General features: G+C 46.4%; 1 protein-coding gene across 1 annotated transcript in view; it reads left to right on the top strand.

Moving 5' to 3' along the window:
* CACNA2D4 (calcium voltage-gated channel auxiliary subunit alpha2delta 4) overlaps positions 1–23043 on the top strand; it is a 163212-nt gene that overhangs the window by 121491 nt on the left and 18678 nt on the right. The window contains exons 27-29 of the mRNA XM_065408969.1: positions 13212–13273; positions 17527–17571; positions 18855–18917. Coding sequence (XP_065265041.1) covers positions 13212–13273; positions 17527–17571; positions 18855–18917 — 170 coding nt within the window. The remainder of the gene's footprint in view (positions 1–13211; positions 13274–17526; positions 17572–18854; positions 18918–23043) is intronic.

Raw genomic sequence — 23043 nt, 5'->3', positions numbered from 1 at the left:
GATGGCACCCCCATGTACAGTGATTAGAGCATATAGTGTTATTTCTACACAACCTCAGTCATCCCTAGCGGGCAAGAGTCTGAACACCAGGAGTGGGGGGAGGCAGAGACCATGTGGGCTGATTAAAGCAATGTAAAAAACATGTTAAACAACTGGCTGATGAATCCTAGGTGGGTCCATTTGTCCCTGAACAGCACCCAGGGTAGGAAGGTGATGTGAGCGTGAAACCATCGGTGCCATCCCAAGAGACCTGGGCAAAGGCTGCAAAAAATTGACCATGAGTAGTCATATTTTTAAGCTTATTTGAGCCTGCCGTGGCCACTCCCTTTTTGTTTATTATTATTTATTTCTGTGCATTACAATAGCACTCCGACATCCCAGCCAAGATCAGAGCCCCACTGTGCTAGGCACTGTACAGACACATAGTAAGAGACAGTCCCTGTCCAGGGCCAGCTCTGGCTTTTTTGCCACCCCAGGCGCCGAAGGGGAGGGCGCCGAGCCCGGCCGCGTGCCACTCTCCCCGACCGGCCGGAGCGCCGGGGGGAGGGCGGAGAGCCCGGCCGGGGCTCCGCTGGCGGCCAGAGCGCCGCGGGGAGGGCGGCGAGCCCAGTCGCGGCCAGAGCGCCGGGGGAGGGAGGCGAGCCCACTGCGGCTCCGCTCTCCCCGGCGGCCGGAGCCGGAGCACCGTGCCGCCCCCCTCCAGGTGCCGCCCCAAGCACAAGCTTGGTGGGCTGGTGCCTGGAGCCGGCCCTGTCCCTGTCCCAAAAAGCTTACAGTCTATATATCCTGGGGCTTGTTTTCTGTGAACTTTCATTGTTTTAACACCACATGCACACAAAAATTGGATGATAAACTCTCGCACTCAAATACTCCTGGAAAGCAGTTTATACGTTCACACCAGGAACCTGATTATGGAAGATATTCATCCAATAAGGGAAGTAAAACAACACCATGTAGCTTCTATTGATCCATCACAGCTAAGCAGCCCATAGCCGTCCAATAGCAGAATTAATGAAAAATTCCATTGAATAATCACAAGAAAATCAAGATCCATTTGCAGACATTTTGCAAACCGAAAAAAAGTGGAATCTGTCAGATCAGTTATGTGTTATGAATTGAACACTCTTCCCTATTCCCGAGTATGTGTGTGCTGATGTCAGAAAGCTACCTGTGAATTCCCAGCACCTAGGCTCAGCTGAAGCATAAACATGGTTATTGGCTCAGTGAAGCACGGCATCGGGGAATGAGAATTAATATTTGGCATTTCTGTAGCACTTGCCATCCAAGGCTCTTCAAGTGTTTTACAGACATTGATGAATTTAGCCTCACAGCATCACCATGAGACAGGACACTACTATCCCTAGTTTACAGCTGGGGAAACTAAGCACAAATAAGTTGAGGTCTAAATTTCTAAACATGATCACAAATTTTAGCTGCCTTAAATTTGGGCTGTCTATCTTGGGACATCTGATTTTCACAGGTGTTGAGGACCTACAGCGCCCATTGAAATCATTTAGAGTTAAGAGTGACACTTTGGGCATCGAAAACATGAGGCACCCGCAAGGTAGTGGACACCTTTGAAAATGTAAGGTTAAGTGACTTGCCCAAGGTCTCCCAGGGAGCCTGCAGCAGAGCCCGGGCTAGAACCGAGAGCTCCTGATTCTCAGTCCTGTGCTTTAACTAGGAAAGCCCAAAACCACCTCACAGCATTGGAGTGTCAGAGACTGGAGAAGCTGGGGAGGGTAGAGATTTTAAAATTCAAGGAGCCTGAAGAAAAAGCACAGAGCAACTGGAGAAGGAGAAGATGTAGAGTGGCTGAAGAGAACTAGGGATGCATGGTGCATCTTAAGGAAGCAGGTCCAGAGGTGGGGAGATTGGGGATGTCCAACTCCGGAGTGACACGAGAGGCCCAGAGCAGCACAGGAGAGGCCAAGAGCAGCAGCAGCAAAAGGAAAGGAAGGGGGCTATTGACAGGGAGCAATCCAACCATGTATCCACCAGCAATTTTTCAGGGTAAGGTTGAATACTACAGATCACATGTATATTTCCTGTATTGAGAGGGAGTCAGCTGAGAAGGGGCGCGGGAGAGAGGCTCAGGGGAGAGACACACAAGCAGGTTACCTGGCTTCCTTCCCTTCTGCACTGAGTGCAGAGGAGCATTATGGCTCTCCTCCCTCAGAGGAAAATTAATAACATAGTGCGGCAGGCAGAGGGATTCCATCTGAGGCTGGAGATATCATTTTCTGATCCAAACAGGAACAGTTGCATGTGGGTGGCAGCTTGTCACCGGGCCTGCCAATTCTAATCCAAATCCCGATTTCTCTCTTTCTCTCAGTTGTGGAGGGAAGAGCCTTCTCTACCGCAGCTTTAATTTCCTGCAGGGGTTAATCCCATGGTCAGCAGTGGCTCAGGCCTTTAATCCTCCTGTTCAGGCTCGTGACAGAAAGATTGCATTCGCTCTGAGCTCAGCAGGCATGATGGAGACAGAGGATTGCTCCATCTCCCCTCCCCGCACCCTGGCCGTGCCCCTTAATCTGCTGGAGTTTAAAATGCTCCTCCCTGACTCTTGTAAAGTCCCCCCTCCCCCCGCTCCCAGTCTGAGGTTAGGTCAGTGTCACGTGCCCTGTGGGAGGAGCGGATGTTGCTTTAGAATCCTGGTTCTGATGCTTTCACCTGTCACAGAGAAAGGCATTTTCCACATTCTCATCTGGCTGGCACTCAAGGACCCAGGGCCTAGAAAGAGAGTGGTCCCCTCCGCAGTGACACACCGGGAATCTAGGGGTAGGGAATGGCCCTACACCTACGACGAGGAAATCCTCAGATGCAGCCTTAAGACCCCCTTTGTGCCTTGAGGCATCCAAGTTTCAAAATGCTGGCCTTAGTCTCAAGGTTAGAACGCAGGCGCTGTTGGTTCATTGCCCTGCGCTCAGAGCATTAGGCCACACCTCTCCCCAATGGGACATTCTCCAGTGTAGGAGAATCTCCCACGGTGGCTGCTGGCACACTACCTGGCTTGGAGACAGATAAAGGAATTTGCATTTTATCCCTATTAAATCGTACATGGGGGGGGGGGATAGCTCAGTGGTTTGAGCATTGGCCTGCTAAACCCAGGGTTGTGAGTTCAATCCTTGAGGGGGCCACTTGGGGATCTGGGGAAAAATCAGTACTTGGTCCTGCTAGTGAAGGCAGGGGGCTGGACTCGATGACCTTTCAAGGTCCCTTCCAGTTCTAGGAGATGGGATATCTCCATTAATTATTATTAATTATTATTATTACATGGGCCCAGGTACTTCCAGCATTAACCTCCCTGTCCATGCCACCTAGTGCTGCACCTTATGAGCAGAGTAGCTTGTGGCAGCAAACCTCTCTGATTCTGGAACACAAACTATCCCCCTGCTGACCGAACCAGAGCCTGCCTAGCTCGCTCTCAGAGTTACTGTATAGCGCTCTAGCCACCTCCTCACACAGTCTGTCTGCTGAAAGCGGCAAGGGCCACCAGCTCAGAATGGTGTCATGAGTAGCCTTACTGGCTCTTGACTGCTTCTGTCACTTTCACTCCTGGGAGCAGATCTACCTCTTGGTAGCGAACCTTGTGAGTTAAGAATCACTGCCACACAAGCTGTTGAGTTAGCGCTTCATTCCTACTCATCCCCACCCAGTCCAACTGGCTGCACTTCTCCTGGCTGCCGTCCAGTTGGAATCAGAGCATCAGCTGCATGAATAGTCATGAGCAGCTTTGCCAGGCAGGGTATTCAGGAGCTACAGAAATATTGTGGGAGAAGGGAAAGGCCTCACTGGAATCCTGAACATGGCTTACTATCAAAAGCAAAGCTACTGGGACTTATGCCCCCATAGTGATCAAATGGCCAGTGTCCCATACACAGTGATGTGGCATAGTAAGAGATACAAGCAGTGATAATCCAGTCCGGCTCCCATCCTAAAGGGAGCTGTAACCCAGTGCACCCACCACTGCCGGCAAAAATCCCAACAAAAGGCTGACCCTGGTGCTTACATTTTACTAAATTTACATTGAACTTTGAAAAAGACCTTTTGCCAATTCCTTTTTCTGCGTCACTTAGTTGCATGGATTTGCTTCACTTGGTTACGCTCTGTGTTTCACGGTCAAGGTAAGCCCGAAGCATCTCCCTCACCATCATCCCCCAGCAGACTCCACAGGCGATATTTCCAGAGCAGTGCCTGGAATGTCCCTGTAGCACAGGGGTGATGCACATCTAATAATTAGGCTAGGTCTATACTACAGCGGGGGGTCGACCTAAGATACGCAACTTCAGCTACGTGAATAGCGTAGCTGAAGTGGCGTATTTTAGGTCGACTTACCTGGCTGTGAGGACGGCGGCAAGTCGACCGCTGCCGCGCCGCCGTCGACTCCGCTACCGCCTCTTGCCGCGGTGGATTTCCGGAGTCGACGGTAGAGCCATCAGGGATCGATTTTATCGCGTCTTCACTAGACGCGGTAAGTCGATCCCCGATAGACCGATTGCTACCCACCAGATCGGCGGGTAGTGAAGACAAGCCCACAGGCTGCAGCTCCAGAAGGGTGACTGGGGATCATCAGGATAGGGATGTGTGTGTGTGGCACAGAGCAGTGCTTTAGAACGTTGCTCACAGCTCAGCAAGTCTGGGTGATATATGACACTGCCCAGGGCTTCACAATGGCCCCTGGGACCCAGCTAGGCTGGGCTGTGGATCTGCAAAATGTCTTTCTCCCCCCCCCCCCTCCCCTCTCTCCATGTTTGTGTGAATTTAGTGCTTGTGAAAGTTTCCAGATTGACAGCTCTGGAGACTGAAGCCTTTTTTTTTTTTTTTAGCCACAGAACAGGTATGTGTACAGCCATGTTCAGAGCCTGCCAAAATAATTGAACACAAATGTTCCAAAGCTCAAGGCCCAGGCTGCCACCGAAGCAACAGCAGCAGCACACACGGCACCAGGAACCCCAAGAGCAGACAGCCTCTCCAAGAGTGGGGAAAGTGAGATCCAAGCCAAGATCCCCCTGACAACCCTCCACTAGACCCAGCACATCACCCCAGTAGTCCATCCCTACTTCCAGAGGGCACCACATGGGAAAGGAGTTCTCCCAACCTGTCTGTGGGATGAGACAGAGTGGGCTGGGCTGGGCTGGACAATCTCACCCCTGCACCCAGTGCATGGCTCCATTGGCCCCCTTCTCCCCTCCCCCTGGAGAGATAACAGCCTTTGTGTGCAACCAACTAATGTTGCTAGTCCTGTCGCTCAAGCTGTGCTGCAGGGCTGAAGGTTGGGGGTTAAATCCCACCAGTGATTTATGATGGGGGTGGGAGGGTTACTACATTTGTACATCAGATTTTTTTTCTTTTCTCCTTGTAAAAAAATCTAGGAACTTACATGTTTTTAAAACCATTTGGGTTGCAAAGTCAAGCACTGCACAGTTAGGAAATGCCAAAGTTAAGGATGTAGGCAGTGTAGTTGTAGTCGTGCTGGTCACAGGATATTAGAGAGACAAGGTGGGTGAAGTAATGTCTATTATTGGACTGTGAGAGAGACAAGGTTGTCCAGCATTTCACTGGGGACTGGGATAGGAGTCAGACCAGGATTTAAGCACCCTAATCAGCCTCTTGTAAGAAAACATGGCAGATGGAGGCAAGGAATTGGTTCTTTTTGAATCAGCAACAGGTAAATATGGAGAGTCCTTAAAGTCCTCATTTCTACCCCAAAACCCCCACTCTTGCATACATGAACCCCCTTTATGAGATCCCAGTGCTGAACCTCTCCCCGGACTATCCTGGGGCTGTTTCCTGAATCTCCCAGCTCTGGCATGATCACTACCACACCCGGCTAGCCAGCCCCCCCTCACTTCCAATCCTGCCCCCTGAACCTCCCACCACAATTTTCCGGTCCTGCAGAGCCCAGAAAATATTTAACCATCATCCTAAAAGAACATTTGAAAAGCAAGACAAAGGGCTGAAAGCCTGAGTGGCTCATTAAAATATCGGAGCTGCTAATTCACCTCACTAGCAAGCAGCAGTCACATCTGGTGGAAGCAGGGGCATCACTGCAGTCTATGGTGTGGAAAATTATTAGGGCTTTTTCCTCCCTCCCCCAAAAACGCCTTTTCCCAGGATTTACCTTTTACTGCCCCAGGTGAATGATGTTCACTTATGGAGCCTGCACTAATGGCAGGCAGGGAGACAGCTCCCTCAGGCCCATCATTCATTTGGAATAATTCACTAGCAAACAATGCTCACCCACAGCAGTCACAGGAAAATCCAGTCCCCCGAAATGGACCCTAGTGATAAAATCCCAGAGAAAAGAGGTCTGAGATTCTGGAGAGACCTCAGGGAATAAAAATGTCCCTTGTCTTGTGACAAATCTTCAAAGGTGACCGCATCATTAAATGCCCCCTTCCTGTGAGTTGCTTGTGTAATAGCATTCTGGACGACAGCTGCTCCAGCGCTTATCAAAATGGGCCCCTCTTAATTTTTCCTCCAGATCCCTGAGTGGCAAGAACAGTCCCAGCCAGCAAAGCAATGTTATTTACACCTAACTGTAACATTACAATTAGAGAATCAGAACATTACATTTGAATATCCGAAACTGTGGGGCGGCTTGGATCCAGATCCTGATCTCATTACTGGGGCAGCTCTCTGTAATGAACTGAAGTGGCGCCCCCAGATCCAAGTATCCCCAAACCAGGGGGGCATTCAGCTCAGTGTCCAGGGGTGGGTCTGACTGTTTCTCTCTCTAATTAAAATAAGCTGCAGTGACAGTGACAGGCCGGATATGAAACGTAAGCATTGTGGCAGAGTGCTGTGTAACATACATGTGTGCACGTGTCGCCTTCTACCTGCGCACACATAGTCCACCTCTTGAGGCAGGATCAGGAAGAAGTTTCACATTCAGCTCTCTCAAGCCCTCCTTCATCTGCACCCCTTGCTCCCAGGCCGATCCATCCAAAGGACTGAGACTTAAAAAGGCTGCAAATCTCTCTCCACCCTCCTCTCCCCTCCCTGCAGCATGATACCCTCAGACAGGTTCACAACTCTCTGGGCTCAGCCTATGGGGACTCTTGAGAGAACTCTGGCTCTATTTTTGGCTCCTCTTGTGACATAACTTCCTTGAGTTCACGCCCTGTGACAGGGTTTTCCTGCAGTACTTTGTGGGTAGAAGACACACAAATAAAAACAAACCTAAGAGAAAGGGCCCTACCACATAAGGCTCGTTTACTGGAGCCTGAACTTCATATGGACCGGTCCTTAAACAACACTTCCATCAGCTTCCAGTTTGCATTTTATACAGTCCCTTCTAAGGCAGCTCAGTCCAGAAACATTCCCTGAAACCTCCACAGGCAAGACCTGTGGCACCCCCAGTTTCAGACTCATCCCTTATTGTCCTGGATGGAAAGACAGTATTTTGTGGTGCTTATCCAGTACATATTGGTCCTAGCACCAAGTACTTAGGATCAGCACTGGACTCAGATTTGAGCTGCTCATGCTGTAGACAAAGATTTCTGTGCCATTCCTGGCTGACAGGCATTACTTCCAGTCCCCCACACCTGAACTGAATTAAAACCGGTACCATACGTCCCTGGGGCAGAATCTGCGGTTCTGTCTTGTCAGTAAAACGGCTGCCCTGTGGCTTCACATTGCTAGGTTGTCTCAGCAGTATCTTGTCACAGGCAGTTCTGTCACTGCCTGTGAACCCCCTCCCTGTGGCAGCAAGTGCTCTGTGAACAGAAGATGGCAGTGGGCAAAAGCCCACTGCAAGATTTCAAATAGCTGGGCACAAATATATGAGAGAGACACCTCTACTTACTGTTCTCTGCCTGGAACAGAGCCTCTTCTGCGTTCTCCAGCTCCTTCGGTAAACCCCCTGACAAGTCCCAAAGCAAATCCAGTGGAAGCTATCAACAGCCGGGCGAGCGCTCAATGGACTCTAGGCATCAGCCCCCTGCTCCCTGCAGGGTGCCAAGATGCTAGCAGTGCCCGAAGTGCAGAGAAGAAGAAAGGTTAGACGACAGCATGTAAAAGAGATTGTAATCCTCTGTAAATAATAAATAGGGGGAGAAAGAGAGGGAGAGCGAAAGGGGGAGGGAGAGACGGAGCGCTGTGGAGTGACAGCTGGGGGTACATCTGCGAAGACGGCAGCGCGTGCACACACACACGCCGTGTAAAGGAATCAGCCAGCCAAGCGGGCAGAATCCACTCAGAAATGCTCAAATGTGCAGAGACAGGAGATTGGAAGATTTTAATTCCTCTCAACTCAGCCTCAAGAAAGAGCAATTGCTTTTGTCTCCTGCCCGGCTCCCCCTGTCTGGTGAATGGAATACATGGGCTTGGGAGGCGGGGGGAGAACTCCCTTCAGTCCCTGTTAAGGCAGGCTGAAGTCATCGGGACCAGGTTACTGGGAGGAACCCATGGGCTGAGCTACCTCCTCCCCTTTCCCCTATCATAATAAAGCCACAATGAAAGGAGAGGTGAAGGGGCCAAGTCTTTGTGTCTGCTAGTTTCTAAATGGAGATTAGGACAGCCTGGAGTCGTGAAAGGGACAGTGTGGAGAAAGCCTGGGGACTGGCCACAAAACAAGCATCCCCCTGGGAAGTCCAGAGGGCGGGGAAGGGCCAGGAGGCAGCACCTTAGGACAGACCCTTACAATAAAGGATAAAGGGTAGTCAGCCGCAGCAGTTGCGTTGAGCAGCTTGAGAGCAGCAGGGAGCGCTGGGCTATTGTAAAGCTTGAGTAGGAGAGGAATATGCATGTTCTGGCATTAGCTTCCCTAGGAGCAGAAAGAAGAAAAATAGAAAAACTTGAGGACCAGGGCTGTGGGGAGATGACTGGTCTAGAAAGCAGCCTGGATTTTCACACTGCTCCATACTGGTTTGGGAGTGCAGCGGGAAGAGCTTGGTCATCAGCTCATGCATCCCAGGCCAAACCTTGCCCTCAGTTACGTCACTGTAATGCCACCTTGACACCACTGAACTCAGCGGAGTTACTTGGCCTTTACAGGGGTGTGAATGAGACCAGAATCCATCCCATTGGATCAGAGTCTTTCCAGTGCATCCTGGGCACTGGCCCATAAACCTTCCCTTTCTTAATCAAAAACCTTCTTTCTCTTGCCTTCGCCTTGTCCTTGATTTCCAATCTGGGTGTCCTAGCCACAGCAGGTAAATCCTGCTAAAAATCACTCTTTTTCACCTTACCTGCTTTAATGTCCCTGTCTCCAAGCTCCAATTCTTTTGGCGGGCTGCATTTGCTTTAGGTGTTTTTTTATTATTAGTAGTAGTATTATTAGTTTGTCCTGAAGTATTTTTTAAGCAAAATGTTTCTTGGCTCTTTGGTCACTCACTTAGAGCGAAAAGGCCAAATTCATCCCTGGAGAAGCTGCATTGGCTCATGCTAGCAAAGGAACAGAAGTGGGTAAATCGTTCAATGACAAGACAGAGGGAATGAAAATAATGTTTTTATTTAAATGGCAAGCCAGCTGCTGTGACAGCAAAAGATTTTGAATGGTAAGGTACATCTTGATAAGCAGTCTACCAGCTGTAATCTTATCGCTCTTTGTTATGACTCCTTATTATGAGGTAGACAGAGAATGAAATCTTGAGGAAAGCTCCTTATGAGAAAGGCATATGGATAATCAGAAATAACCCAAGAAAAGGCAGACAGAGCGAGACAGACAGTGGATGAGTTAATGACAACAGACATGGCGAAGGGAAGAATGAACAGGTGGAGGGGAATGGTATAAACAACATGTTGAGCAGTGGTATGTGGTTTCTCAGAGATGCAGTTGCAATAGTACTGCAGGGACATGCTCAGTTTGCAGTGACTAGAGGTTACCTGCTAGTAGAAAGTTATGCATGAACTTGGGATGTCTGAATAGCACATCAATATCTGACTATTCAACATATGTTATGTTGTCTCCCTTCATGTACTTTATTCTACCACAGGGGAACTACAGTTGCTCAAGTTATTAGCATGTCAGTAGAAATAATACCATTATCCATGGTCACCTCTAGGACTTTATGGTTGTTTCTATGCTGTACTCCACAGCCACCCTGAATTTCACAGCAGAGTGGAACTCAGATCTTGTGCTGGAGCAAAGGAGGATCTCAGGTAGCTATTAGCTATTCTTTGGCACATGCAGTGACTTTTTATCACCAGCTTTTCCTTCCTCTCATCTAAGCTTCTGACTCGTTGTCTCCTGAATCTGTGCCTCTGCCTTCCTCCCACCCCCTTCCAAAGCATGGCCAACCTGCAGGACAGCCGGGCCCCTACTGCTTACTGCCCCTTACACTACATCTACATACTAGCACTAGCTCAATGGTAGTGTAGCCAGGATAGCGTGGACAGCGGTGTCATGGGCTTAGCCACCCTGAATATGAATCCCTGGGGTTTGGGCAGGTTTGGATGCAGCACAGTTAGCCCGTGCTGTCACTATCATGGGTACACTATTATTTTGAGTATGCTAGCTTGATGTGAGCTAGCGCAAGTATGTTTACATGAGCTGGGAATCACACCCAAGTATAGACATAGCCTGAGAGGCTGTCCCCTGCCTCTTCTTTCTCAAACCCCCAGGCTCAACATGAATGCAGAGGAGGCTAATGTAGTCCCCACTGAGAACCACTACCATTCTCCACATAGGCAAGGACAGGGGGTTCTAGTCAGCAGACAAGACACAAGAAGGGGACAGGTTTTCCTACTCCTGTTCCCCTGAGTGGAGACCAGCCAGAGAGAGACAAACCACAGTGCAAGTTAAAGTAGACCCTACACTGCTTGAAATTTCACCTTCTTACATCTTCTGGCTGCAGGAATGCATGGAAAGAAGAGTGGGTGTGAGCTCCATGGGGTAGGAGGGGATGGCTGCTGGGTCACATCACCAGGAGACCACTACAAGGAAAGAGGACTAGCTGTTGGACTACATGGAAAGCAGAGAGCTAACTGCCAAGCTACATGCAAAGGAGAGGGGTGGCTTCACACAGTGGCAAGGGCCACATGCAAAGGAGAAAGACAGCTGACCGACTGCCCAGAAGGGAGACACATGGCTGCAGGCTACATGGCAAGGAGAGGGCTAGCTACTGGGTAGCCCAGGAGGGACAGAAGTGATGGATTTCTCTTTCTTTTGGTTGCCAGAAAGCACCAGTGCAAACCCAGGAGCCCTATTCCCCCTCATGACACAAGTAACTCTGCAGTGGAAGTTACTTGCACCCTACAGGCTAAGGAGGAAAGGGTTCATGACAAAGGTTTTAATTTCCTTTGAACAACATTTCAGGCCTTAGGTCCCTCTTGGCAAAAACATGAGCTTCTCAATAACTTCCTGTGTTCCAAGGTTAGTTGTCCTGGTACCAACTCCTCCTCAGTCTTGTAAAATTTGCATGTCCTTGGTAATGTTCACTCCCGTTGATGTGATCGGCTCTGATAGGAGGAATGACTCTTGCTTGAGATGGTTTTAAAGGATAACAAGGAATTTATTCAAAGTTATGTACAAAATCAGCCCATCTTCTAGATGGACTCAACAACAATATCATCATTTACACTCTATCACACTCCAACACAGATTGGTCTTTGAGGCCGCTGAGCCCAATTCACCCCTGGGGTAACCCAACTGAAGTCAATGGAACTACACCAGGGCTGAACTCAGCCGTGTTCTTTCTTCTTTCCTTGTATTCGGAGACATAGATTCAGATGAATCTTAAATGAATCTTATGTCTTGTCAGGTTGTGTATTCTGGGCTTTAGGCAGCTGTAGAAAATAATTCTTTTCCCCATTTCACAGCAGTCAGATTCATTCTATAATAGGGAGCTCTGGATAAAAACCTTCCAGTGAAGTGGGATCTTGTAAGATGTACCAGCAGTAAGGATGTGACAGGAAGGACACTGACACCAGGGCGTTACAAGCAGAGATGATGTACCATGGCCACGATGCCAGCTGCCAGGTTCTTTGTGCACGTAGCATGACAATACCTATTGCACGCTCTGGTTTTTATTCCTTCCCAGCTGAATTACAACATCAGATCAAAGAGTTAACTTAAAAGCAGCCACACATAAAGTTGCACAATATAGACTTAAAGAACTCACCAGGTCTGATTCTCCTCTCACTTACACTGGTGTAAATCTGGAGGGGACCAGGCCCTCCATCTCTCCCTCTCATGCTTTCCTCTCCGACTCTCTTTCTCTTTATTCTTTATCATATTTTAAGATCCTTCTTGAGGCTGGATTTCTTGCAGGCCCCTTTGATTTGGCCGGTCGATTCTGTGGGTTGACACTTGCCCGTTAATCTTTGTTACTGCATTTGTATGTACAGCTAGGGGCATTCCTACATCCTACAGAGAGACACTGCACACTTTTTGCTTCTACAGAGGGCACGACCCTAGGGATGTGACAGTGCGGGGAAGGGGTTGAGGCACAAAATCAGGGCAAGACTGATTAAAGAATACCCTTTGGCCTAGGGGAAGATGCACTCAGCTGGGAAGAGCAGCCAGTGAGTTTAAAATCTCCCCTTTTCTACTGACAGGTGTTATATTTCTGTGTGGAATTTGCAACTGTTATTGTTGATCAAGAATGGCCTATGGGCACATCTACACCACAAATTAGAGTGTAATTGTAAACTATTGAATCCAGCTAGCATGGGTAACAATAGCATTGAGCACACAGCAACACAGGCTTCAGCGCAGGTTCGCCGGCCTAGTACAAGCCCACTGGGGAGCCTGGGTACATTCTTGGGTTGCTAGCCCATGCTGCCACATCTTCCCTACCATGCCTACAATTATGCCTTAATTTGTGGTGTAAATGTTTTCTTTATCACTGCATTCAGGTTGCAGTCTCCCTGGAGGTGGGGGCTTTCTGAGTCAAAGTGCGTTATACGCAAGAGATCAGCCTAGATGATTCTAACAGTCCGCCCTGGCCTGAAAATATCTGACAGCCCAAGATAAAAGCCTTTTTTAAATCTGTTCATAGCTCTGTAGTGTTTAGTGGGAGGGAGGTGTCGATATTTCAATACAGCAATTGACACCTCCTTTTCTCCCAGCCTGTTAAACCTCTGACTCTCACTTGACTGTCTGACTCAGTGCTTACCTTTCAGTTCGTCATTTACACTTGGAGCCAGGCTGGGAGTGCAATTTTGTCCTGTTGTTTCATGCAAAATTTTTTTTTCCTTTCCTAACTTGCAGCTATTTTTCTCTCACCCCCCTGCCTTCCCTCCCCACTTTTGTTTCCCCGTAGCTGTGGGTGTGCAAATTAAGCTGGAATTACTCCAACGCAAGTTCTGGATGGCTACGCGGCAGGTAGGAATGGCAGTAATTCTGTGGAGATACAATTTCACCACCTTCCTTTTGCTTGTCCCATGCTATGCACGTTGATTTCTGGTGGCAGTTCCATGAAGGCTTTTGTGAAATTTGTATTAAACAGATTTATGTGGTAGATTAGTTTTAAAGTTACACATTTCTCTAATCCTTTGACGGCTCTAATGCTGCATGAGCCGCAAGTCTGTTCTAGGAATGCTGCGTTAACAATGTCAGAATCCTGGCCTGGCATTAACTCTGCTGCAGCTGACACGTTAATTGTGGAAATATGTTTGCACTCATTCAGGCTTTCGGAACCATAATGGAAAGCTGTAATTTGGAGCACAAAATCTCCCTGCCCTCCTTTACTATCCTGATCTCAGCGATGATGTTGATGATGATGAAATCCTACTAGCCTGTCAAAATAAAAAAAATTAAAAAAAAAAAAAAAGACTTGCTCCAGGCTAGCAGGCCAGGAGAAATTTGCGAGGCTGTGCTAGTTCAGACAGTCTGATCAGACTGAGAGAATTGGGATAACTAGAGCATTTCCTGGGTATGATAAGGAGGAGAATGGAAATGCCTTTTTGTTACCAGCAAGGGGCACTCTCCAAATATTAGGGAATATGGGCAGCACATTGTGGGGAGAAGTCTCATCGGACTGAAGATGCAAAGAATGAAATGTCTGCCTGGTGCCCGCAGAGGGAACTGTTACCCGGTTAGAATTATTCTGGTTTGAGCTCAGGAAACTTATCCCCATGACTGGAGAGCCTGAGGGGAATGGAAAAGGATTTTTATTGCCATTGGTGGCAGAGGGAGGGCTCTTGGCAGGCTGGAGACTGAGGTGCCCTGCTTGTATGTCTAACAGGATACCTGGCAATAAGGAGATTCCCACAGAGGGAATAGGAGCTCGTTGGAGGTTTATCAAGGGGGGTTATTGAAAGGAGGTTGTACAAGAACCTTATGGGGGACATGACCCCAGGAAGTAAACACATATTAACAAACATTCATTCCGGGGGTGAAATGAGCCTGGGAAGAAAGAATAAAGAACTGACGGGTGGTTCCTGGGTCAGGGATGAAGCCCTGTTTCTAACACTCACTTGTGTGAAAGAAGAGTTTGCCCGACTTACTGGCACTAGCTAGCAGTTCAATAAGGAGTCATTAATGAACATTTTGTTTTTTCTCTCCACATCTCTCCTGCATACTGCACTGCTCCACATACCCACACTCCCGCCCAGCCCAATGACACTGATGTAAGTAGACAGGAGCTCAGGACAGAGAGATCTCCCAGAGTTCCCCGCTGCGTCCCTGCCTGTGTTGTATGATGCTTTGTTTGTCATGTGTATTTTATATGTCAGTCATTGTATGATATATGCTGTCCCTTGCCTCTAGTAGCTGGCAACAGTCTAAGCCCACTTAGCTTGTGTTTTTCTTTGCAGTAACTAAGTGTCTTTGACAAAGCTTAAAGTAGATTTCAGAGTAGCAGCCGTGTTAGTCTGTATCCGCAAAAATAGTCTGCATCCGAAGAAGTGGGTTGTAGCCCACGAAAGCTTATGCTCTAATAAATTTGTTAGTCTCTAAGGTGCCACAAGTACTCCTGTTATTTTTTCTTAAAGTAGATTGGGTTGAAGTGATTCAGAGACCCACCCAAGAAACCACAGAGCCTGATGTGGATTGGTCCCTTGGGAAGTAGTGATGCAGAAATGTTTGAAGCAGCAGTCCCAAAATAAATGGGGAGCACACATTCAATTATCCCCATCCCTGTGGTTTTCTCATGTAAATTTCCTGCTCTTTTTCGAGCAGAATGAACAAAGGTGATTCTAATCTCATTCCCACTGCTGCAAACCCGGAGTAATGCCAAAGGCTTTAAGAAAGTTCTTCTGGATATTGGGGAGGGATAGCTCATTGGTTTGATCATTAGTCTGCTAAACCCAGGGTTGTGAGTTCAATCCTTGAGGGGGCCATTTAGGGATATGGGGCAAAAATCTGTTGGATGATTTAATTGGGGATTGGTCCTGCTTTGAGCAGGGGGTTGGACTAGATGATCTCCTGAGGTCCCTTCCAACCCTGATATTCTATGATCTCACACCTATGCCGACATGAGAATCTGTCCAAATGCTGCAATGTAAGCATGTAGAGGGGAGCACATGAATTGGGAATGGGTGTTGTGGCCTTTCAGGTTGAAAATAATTCTTCTGGGTTTATTAGGGATTCTCACCTGAATTCTTGGGTTTGGTCAGTTTCTGCTGCATCTCTCTTCTCTGGGCCAGTCCCCAACTGGCCTCTGACTGGATGATACAATCCTAATTGATACATTCAAACTTCACCTTGGAAGACTATCCACTTTTTCATCTGTACGTTATTAGAAAACTCTTCCCTGCTGCCCTCATCAACTGGCACAACAACATTATAAATAGATTTAAACTAGAGCTAGGAGCAAACCAACACCCGGGACCTTTACTTTGCAGGAGGGGCTTGAAATCTGAACATGGATCTGGACTTGAATTTTGTAAGTGGCCCCTGACTTTATCTTAGGCTGAACTAAACCCTCAGATCTGAACAGCCTTAACCTTGAGGTGTCTGAAATCTGGATCCAGATATTTGCAGCTTGTACCCATATCTCATTTACACAAACTCTCACACTCCTGAAATGTTGTTACAGTCTAATGAAATTCCATTGCTGGGCGATGGCGGAGCTGGTAGTTCTGAGAGATCACTTCAACCCCTGAGCTAAAAGACACAGTGAGCCAAGAGACACAATGGGCCCAAACTGTCCCTTGGGCTAATTCAGTTGACTTCACTTTGGTTTGTTAATCTTCATCTCTATGGGTAATACTCTTGGATTTATTACGGCCATATTTCTCAGCTGCACAAACCAGAGCAAATCCAGAGTGACGTCTAGGGCTGCCACTTTTTTGTATATGTCATGTGGGGATGAAATAATCCCATCATGACAAGGCAACATTTGCACCGTCACATCATAACAGTGGACGAGGTAATGTCATTGTCTATTAAACCATTATCAAGATGTGAAGAGCGGATGTAGTTGTGGCATGAAGATGCAACGGCACAAAGCCATGGAGCCTGAAACAAACTGAAAATTCTTTGATCATCCTTTGAAATACGCTTACAGGACACAGCGTGGCTCCATGGAAATAGCACTCTGTGTTGCAGAACTTGAGATGAGAAACAACACTAACAGTTTTGCTGTGGTTCTAGAGGCCGATTTACCTGCAGCTGTTCAGAGACAGCCAGGAAGGGCAGGCGGAGAGGGGCTTATTTTTTATAGAATTTATTGCAGTTTTAAAATAGTCAGCAGCTGATCCAGAGTAGGTAAGGCCTGTCATCTTTGTCATTATTCTTCCCCAACCTCAGGAAAGCCATAGAAGGAAGGGGACCCCCTGTAGAGAAATTGGCAACACTGCGTCAGCTTTCCCTCCCCTGCCCCCAAGGAAAATAACATTACAAAATAACACAAAGAGACAGGTTTTAGAGTAGCAGACAAACACGGAATAGTTATGAAATGAATAAGCACTTGAAGGCTTTTGTTACTCACTGGTTAACTCCTCCTGTCCTAGCCAATTCAATGGTGTGACACACGTCAACTTTGGTATCCGTAGATACTTGAATGAAACAAATGGATGGTGCCTGAGGCTATCGGAGCACATTCGCATTCTATTGTGTCATTAGTTGTCTGGAAAAAACACTGCCTGAGAATAATGCATCCCTAAAATGTAATGCCTTTATTTGGTCAAGATGTTATGAGATATGAAAATGCACCCTACATTTTCTCTCCAATGTATAATAATTTTTGTTATTAATACTAGAGGGTTTGATTCTGCCACCCTTGCACTGGGGGCTTGCTATCCAGTCAGCGCGTGGCAAGCTGGGCTGTGAACATACAGTTCTCTAGCCAGCCACACTTTAACTGCCCAGGTGGACCCCTCTACAGCACACTAGAAGTTCCCTTGGGTCCTGCTCACAGTGGATAAGGGAGGCAGAACCAGGCTTACGTGTAATATTCAGTGGAGACAGTACTGTTTATTTTGAGGAATTAGACTGTGGGTAGAGGGCAGAACCATTACTGGCCTCCTTGGCAGGCGTTAAGTGTGTGCTGCTTAGATAGTCTATTTCAAAATGGTAACTAACTCGTTGACCTGTACCCAGCTGTAAGATGTAGATCCTTTGTCTGATGTCCATCCCCTTGAGGCTAAAGAGATAGACACTGTCATCATTTAATTTCTCCTGTTCCTTTCCAGTGCAGTGGCGTGGATGGCGTGTGTCCGCTGAGCTGTCAGGATGAGGTAAGTTTCATTGAGTGCGTTAAAGGGTCTCTGTGAGGATTATGGGGTGAGGAGGTCATTGGCAGAGGGCCTGCTCCTGGGAGCCTTTGGCTCCCACTGCAATCAATGGGAGTCAAGGGTGCTCAACACCTTACAAGAGGTGCTCAGCAGGACCACGACCAGAGCCAAACATTCAGTGTAGGGCTTGGCCTAGCACCAAGTCCTGCAGGGTGCTTGTCTGGGTAAGGTGAAATCACCATGGTACAGCATGTGGGGCTCAGAGTGCATCGATCTCCTCGCTGATTTGGTCAGTAGATTCTAGTGGCTGCTGAGGAGAATGCTTGTTAGAGAAGCCCCTCATGTTTTCCATTCTCCCTGTGTTCATGCCATCCTGGGTTTCCACTGGCTGCTATACCATTGGACCCCAGCTGTGTTCTGGAGAGAATGTCCTGTCCTGTGAGCAGTGGGGTCAGAGGAGAATCCTCTTCTCATGCTCAGAGAGGGTCTCTTCTGGATCCTGATCTCTCCCTCAGTCTGAGACAATAGGATAAACTGCAAAATATAGAAGATCAGGATTGCCCATGAAATGGTGGAGCTTGACCAGGGTCCTCTCACCCTTACCACAGATTTTTTGCCTCTGGAGAATCTGGAATCTTTTTCTCTTGGAAAAAAAAATCTAGATGGAGGCAGGATCATTTCTAGTGCTTACAGCAGAAGAACTGGTTGTCAGGAATCCTAGGTTATGTTCTTCATTCTGCCACTGACTCACTGTGTGACCGTAGGAGAATTTAGTCTTTGTGCTCCATTTCCCCACCTGTGAAATGGAGATCGTAACAAGGGTTAACTCACTATTGTTTGTAAAGCACTTTAACATCTGCAGGTGGAAAGCACTGGATAAATGCAAAGTATTATTACTATTCTATTAAGAAGAGTGCTGTCTGAACTCCCTTCCTTTTCGGACAGTGTGTAGTGTTTTCTTAAATACTGTTTATATTACAGTAATACCCCACACAGACATAGCAAACGACAGGCTCTTTTGGGCAGAGACTACACTTTAAATACTATAGGCAAAGCGGACACAGGGTGGGAAGGGAAATGGAGACAGAGAGGGGAAGTGATTTGCCCAGGGTCACACATCAGGCTAGTGGCAGAGCTGGGAATAGGACTCAGGTATCCTGAGCCCCAGGACAATGCCCTGTCCACTAGGCTATACTACCTCCCCTGTTATACTAGTAACGGTAAACAACCAACCATAACCAAAGTGCCATCTGTAATTTCACTTCCTTTCCCTTTTATCTCTGCAGAATCTGAACTGCTTCCTCATTGATAATAATGGGTTTATATTCATTTCCAAGGGATCTACAGAGGTAAGAGGGCTCAGACCTGCTTATGCAATAGAGGCGAGAGTTCAGTTGCATCAGCCTCCAGTTATTCAATATGCAGACCCAAGATCAGGGCCCCGCCACAGCCGAATAGGGCATTCAGCACAGTGTCCTCCCTACACCTGTTTTGAACAAGGGAGTGAGGGTTTGGAGACACAGAACAGGCCCATTTGATCACTTGTCCTTCCAAGCACCAGATCAAACAACTGCTGGGGAGGGGTGCTTTGGGCCGATGGGAGGAGATGGAGACAAAGACTCAGCTCAGAGGCTTCACTGTGTTTCATCCAATCTGCTGAAACCCTCCCCCAGCAATTGGTAAGTGAGTGGGGTCTGGAGGTTACAGCCTAGGGCTATGAGTCAGGAGACCTTAGTTCTGTTCCCAGGTGTAGAACTGATTTGGTATATGGCCTTCAGCAAGTCACTCCAGTGCCTCAGTTTCTGCATCTATAAAATGGGGATAGCAATACTTACCTTCCCCTCCCCTCGGGGGCATGGTGAGCCTTAATTAATGAATGCATTAGTGCCTGTGAAGTGCATTGGGACCCTCAGATGGAAGGGTACTAGACAATGCAGAGTGTTGATATCATTCTGTCTCTGGGAGTTGGTTGAAGAAATGACTCTAGCTGAATCATTAAGTAAGAGCAGCCACAGTATAATTAAGCTCAACATCCTTGGGGGAGAGAAGGTACCAAAGGCCTTGTGACACTGAACTTTAGAAAGGGAATTTTTAAAGATAATGAAGAAACTCGTCAAAAAGGTTTTTATGGTAAAAGTAAAGAAATTAAAATCCTTACCCTGACCGTGGAGTCTACTGACATAATCTACGAGAGTCACAAAGGGCATTCATTCCCCTAAACTAAAACAGAAGCAGGAAGGCAAGAAAAGAAACAGGATGGTTAAGTGGCTGGGTTCTCAAGCCAAACAAGTGTCCTTCAGAAAATGGAAATCCAGTTCAAGTAAAGCCAATAGAAAGGAGCATAAACTATGGCAGGTACAACGTAAGGTAGTGTGACATTTCCCAGAGTACAGTCTGGACTGTTGAACAGCTGTGTCTCCTCCATTCTCCAACCTGGGATGCCTCTTACACTGCTTTGCTGTAAGAACATCCACTCCTGGCCTGTTCACCCACAGCCTCTAGCATGTAAAATCACTCCCAGCTACCAAGTATTGAGCGCTGCTCACTAGCCACTCATGAATTAACTTGCAGAGCAACACCAGCAAGTTCTCTAGTCCCAGACTTATCTCCCAGAGCTATGCATCTTATACCGTCCAGCACACTACTGAACAATGCAAGCTCATAGAAAGTCCATCATTTCATGAAAGGAAAATGATATGCACAGGCCTTGTTAGGCCAAATGGAGTTTCCCACACACTTTAATCCAAACATACTGGTTAAGATAAAACAATAAAAGAAGTTTATTAACTACAGAAAGATGGATTTTAAAGGATTGCAAGTGATGATGCATAAAAGTCAGGATCGGTTACAAAAAGAAAAAAAAGAGTAAAACGCAAGCTAATGGTTAACTTAACAAACTAACAAAATTCAAAGCAAAGGTTTTCCTCACCATACACTGCAGTAAATTTCACAGGCTGGGTCTCTTTTCAGTCTGGGACACCTCCCCTTAGTTCAGTGTCCTTCAGGTATTCATTGATGTTATGAGCAGAGAGAAGGAAGGAAGAGAGGTGAATTGGAGGCCATTGTCTCTCCTTTTTATATCACTGTCCCCTCTTTGAGCCAGCTGGAGTGCTGGAGACAAATAGTCTCTTGTGTATGTGAGTTCTGAACCGTCCCTGTGATAAAATGTAAATTTCTCATTCACACCTTCCTGTTGTTGGAGAATGGCTGCTTAAGCCATAATAGCTCTTTAACACCAGACTGGGTGTTGGTCTGTCCTTTGTTCCTGAGAAAATGGTTTGGGCCTGCTTTTCTTAACTTGGAGCATGTTACAGCAATGTTATACAGTACAATCCTATAACTTTACATACAATGATACATGTATTTTACTGGAACACTAATGTTCAGCGCATTATGAGTTTTCAAATGATACCTTACAAGGCATACTTTGTACAAAAATTATCATAGTCTGGTAAAAATTGTGACCATAGTGGTATAGACTGTCACAGGTAGAAATTAATAAGGAATTTGAAGAGCAAAAAGCCAAAGACAGAAACAAATACATTCTTTAAGTAAATCAGAAGGAAGAAACTTGTGAGAGAATTTGTACATCTGCTGGACTATTGGGGAATAAAGAGAACAAGTAAGGACAATTGTTGAGAAACTAAGGTCCAAATTCTGATCCCCTTACTTATGATGAGTATCATCTTACTCCACTGAGCTCAGTGGGACTGTTTGTGATGTAATGTGCTACTCAGTGTGGGTAAGGTTGACAGAATCTGGCCCTAAATTATTTCTTTATGTCTATCTTCACTAGAGACGATGCTGGGGAGATACATATCCCAAACCTACTCTTTTCAGATAATGAAGATGGGGCACTCTCAGGGATTCTGATGTCAAAAAAGGAGATGCAGGAACAAACTCAAACTGAAGAGCAGTAAGTCAGCATGGCCAGATGGCGTAGAAAGGAGCTGGAGAATGAAATGTTTAACCTTCTAACAAAAATATGCAACTTCATTAAAATCCACCCTATGCCAGATTACCAGAAAATTGCAGATATTGTACCTGTCTTTTAAAAAGGCAATGGGGTAATCCTGGGAATAACTGCAGCCTTACTTCAGTACCAGGTACACTGGTTGAAGTGATACTTAAAAACAGAATTTTAAAACACCCAAATGGATATGACAAATGGTACAGCTTCTGTAAAGGAAATTCTGTCTAACCTTCTAGAATTCTTTGCGAGTGTCCACAAAATAGTACATAATGGAGAACCAGTTATAATTTATTGGAACTTTCAAAAAGCTTTTGACAAAATCCCTCACAAGGGGCTGCTAAAGAAACTGTGTAGTTACGTGGTTAGAAATAAAGTACTGTCATAGATCAGAAAGTAGTTAGGAAACAGAAAACAAAGAATAGGAATAAATAGTCCATTTACAACATAGAAAAGGTTACCAATGGGGTGTCCCAAGGTTCCATAGTTAGACTAGTGTTGTTTAATATATTTATCAATAATCTGGGAAAGGGAAGGAGGGAAAGAGCAAGTTGGTGAACGGTGCAGATAAAATTATTTAGGTAAGTCAAGATTAGGGAAGACTGTGGGGAACATCAAAATATCTTAATGAAGCTAGGCAAATGGGCAATACAGTGGCAGTTGAAATTCAGTATTGACAGATGTAAGGTAATGCACATAGGAAGGAATAATTTGAACTACACGTATACATTTCTGGGCTCTAATTTAACTCTCAGAAATGAGACCTGGGCAGCACTACGGATATCTCAATATAAACATCAGTGTACAGTGATGTCAAAAAAGAAAACAAAATGTTACTATGCATAAAGAATGAAGTAGAAAATAATATTGCAAATATTGTAATGCCATTAGGTGAGTCACTGATATGCCTTCACCTGAAATGGTGGGTTTAGTTCTGGCCACCCTCTGGCCAGAAATAGAGGGGCTTCAGAGATTGTTGATAAAATGAGGCATGGGGAGAATTCCACATGAGGAAAGATTGAAAAGCTCAGGTTGGTTTAATTTAGAGAGAAGATGAATATTTACACCTATTTACTTTTCTTCATAATGCAAGAACTAATGGACAGTTAATAAAACAGAAAGTAAAATTTATAAAAGAAAACCTTTGTTTCATTACATTCTAATAACCTGTGGAACTCACTGCCACAAGATTTCACTGAGTTAATAACTTAGTAGACTTCAAAACAGCATGGTCATTTAGATGGTTAATGAGACCACCCACAACTCCATTAGACAGATTAAACAATATAGAAAGGATATAACCCTTATGCTTCAGGGTATAAATCAGCCACCAACTGAGAGGGGGATAGGAAGGAACTTATCCTTTGGGCAGATTTTTCTGTAAGTCTCCACTGTGGGGTTTCTTGCACCTTCCTCTGAAGTATCTGGAACTGGCTACTGTCAGTCACAGGATATAGGAATAGATGGATCCCTGGTCTGCTCTTGCAGGGAAGTTCCTATGTTCC

This window comes from Emys orbicularis, chromosome 1 (genome assembly GCF_028017835.1).
Source record: "Emys orbicularis isolate rEmyOrb1 chromosome 1, rEmyOrb1.hap1, whole genome shotgun sequence".
NCBI lineage: Eukaryota > Metazoa > Chordata > Testudines > Emydidae > Emys > Emys orbicularis.
The sequence above is the reverse complement of the archived record's forward strand: the minus strand, read 5'-3'. Positions and strand labels throughout refer to the sequence as shown.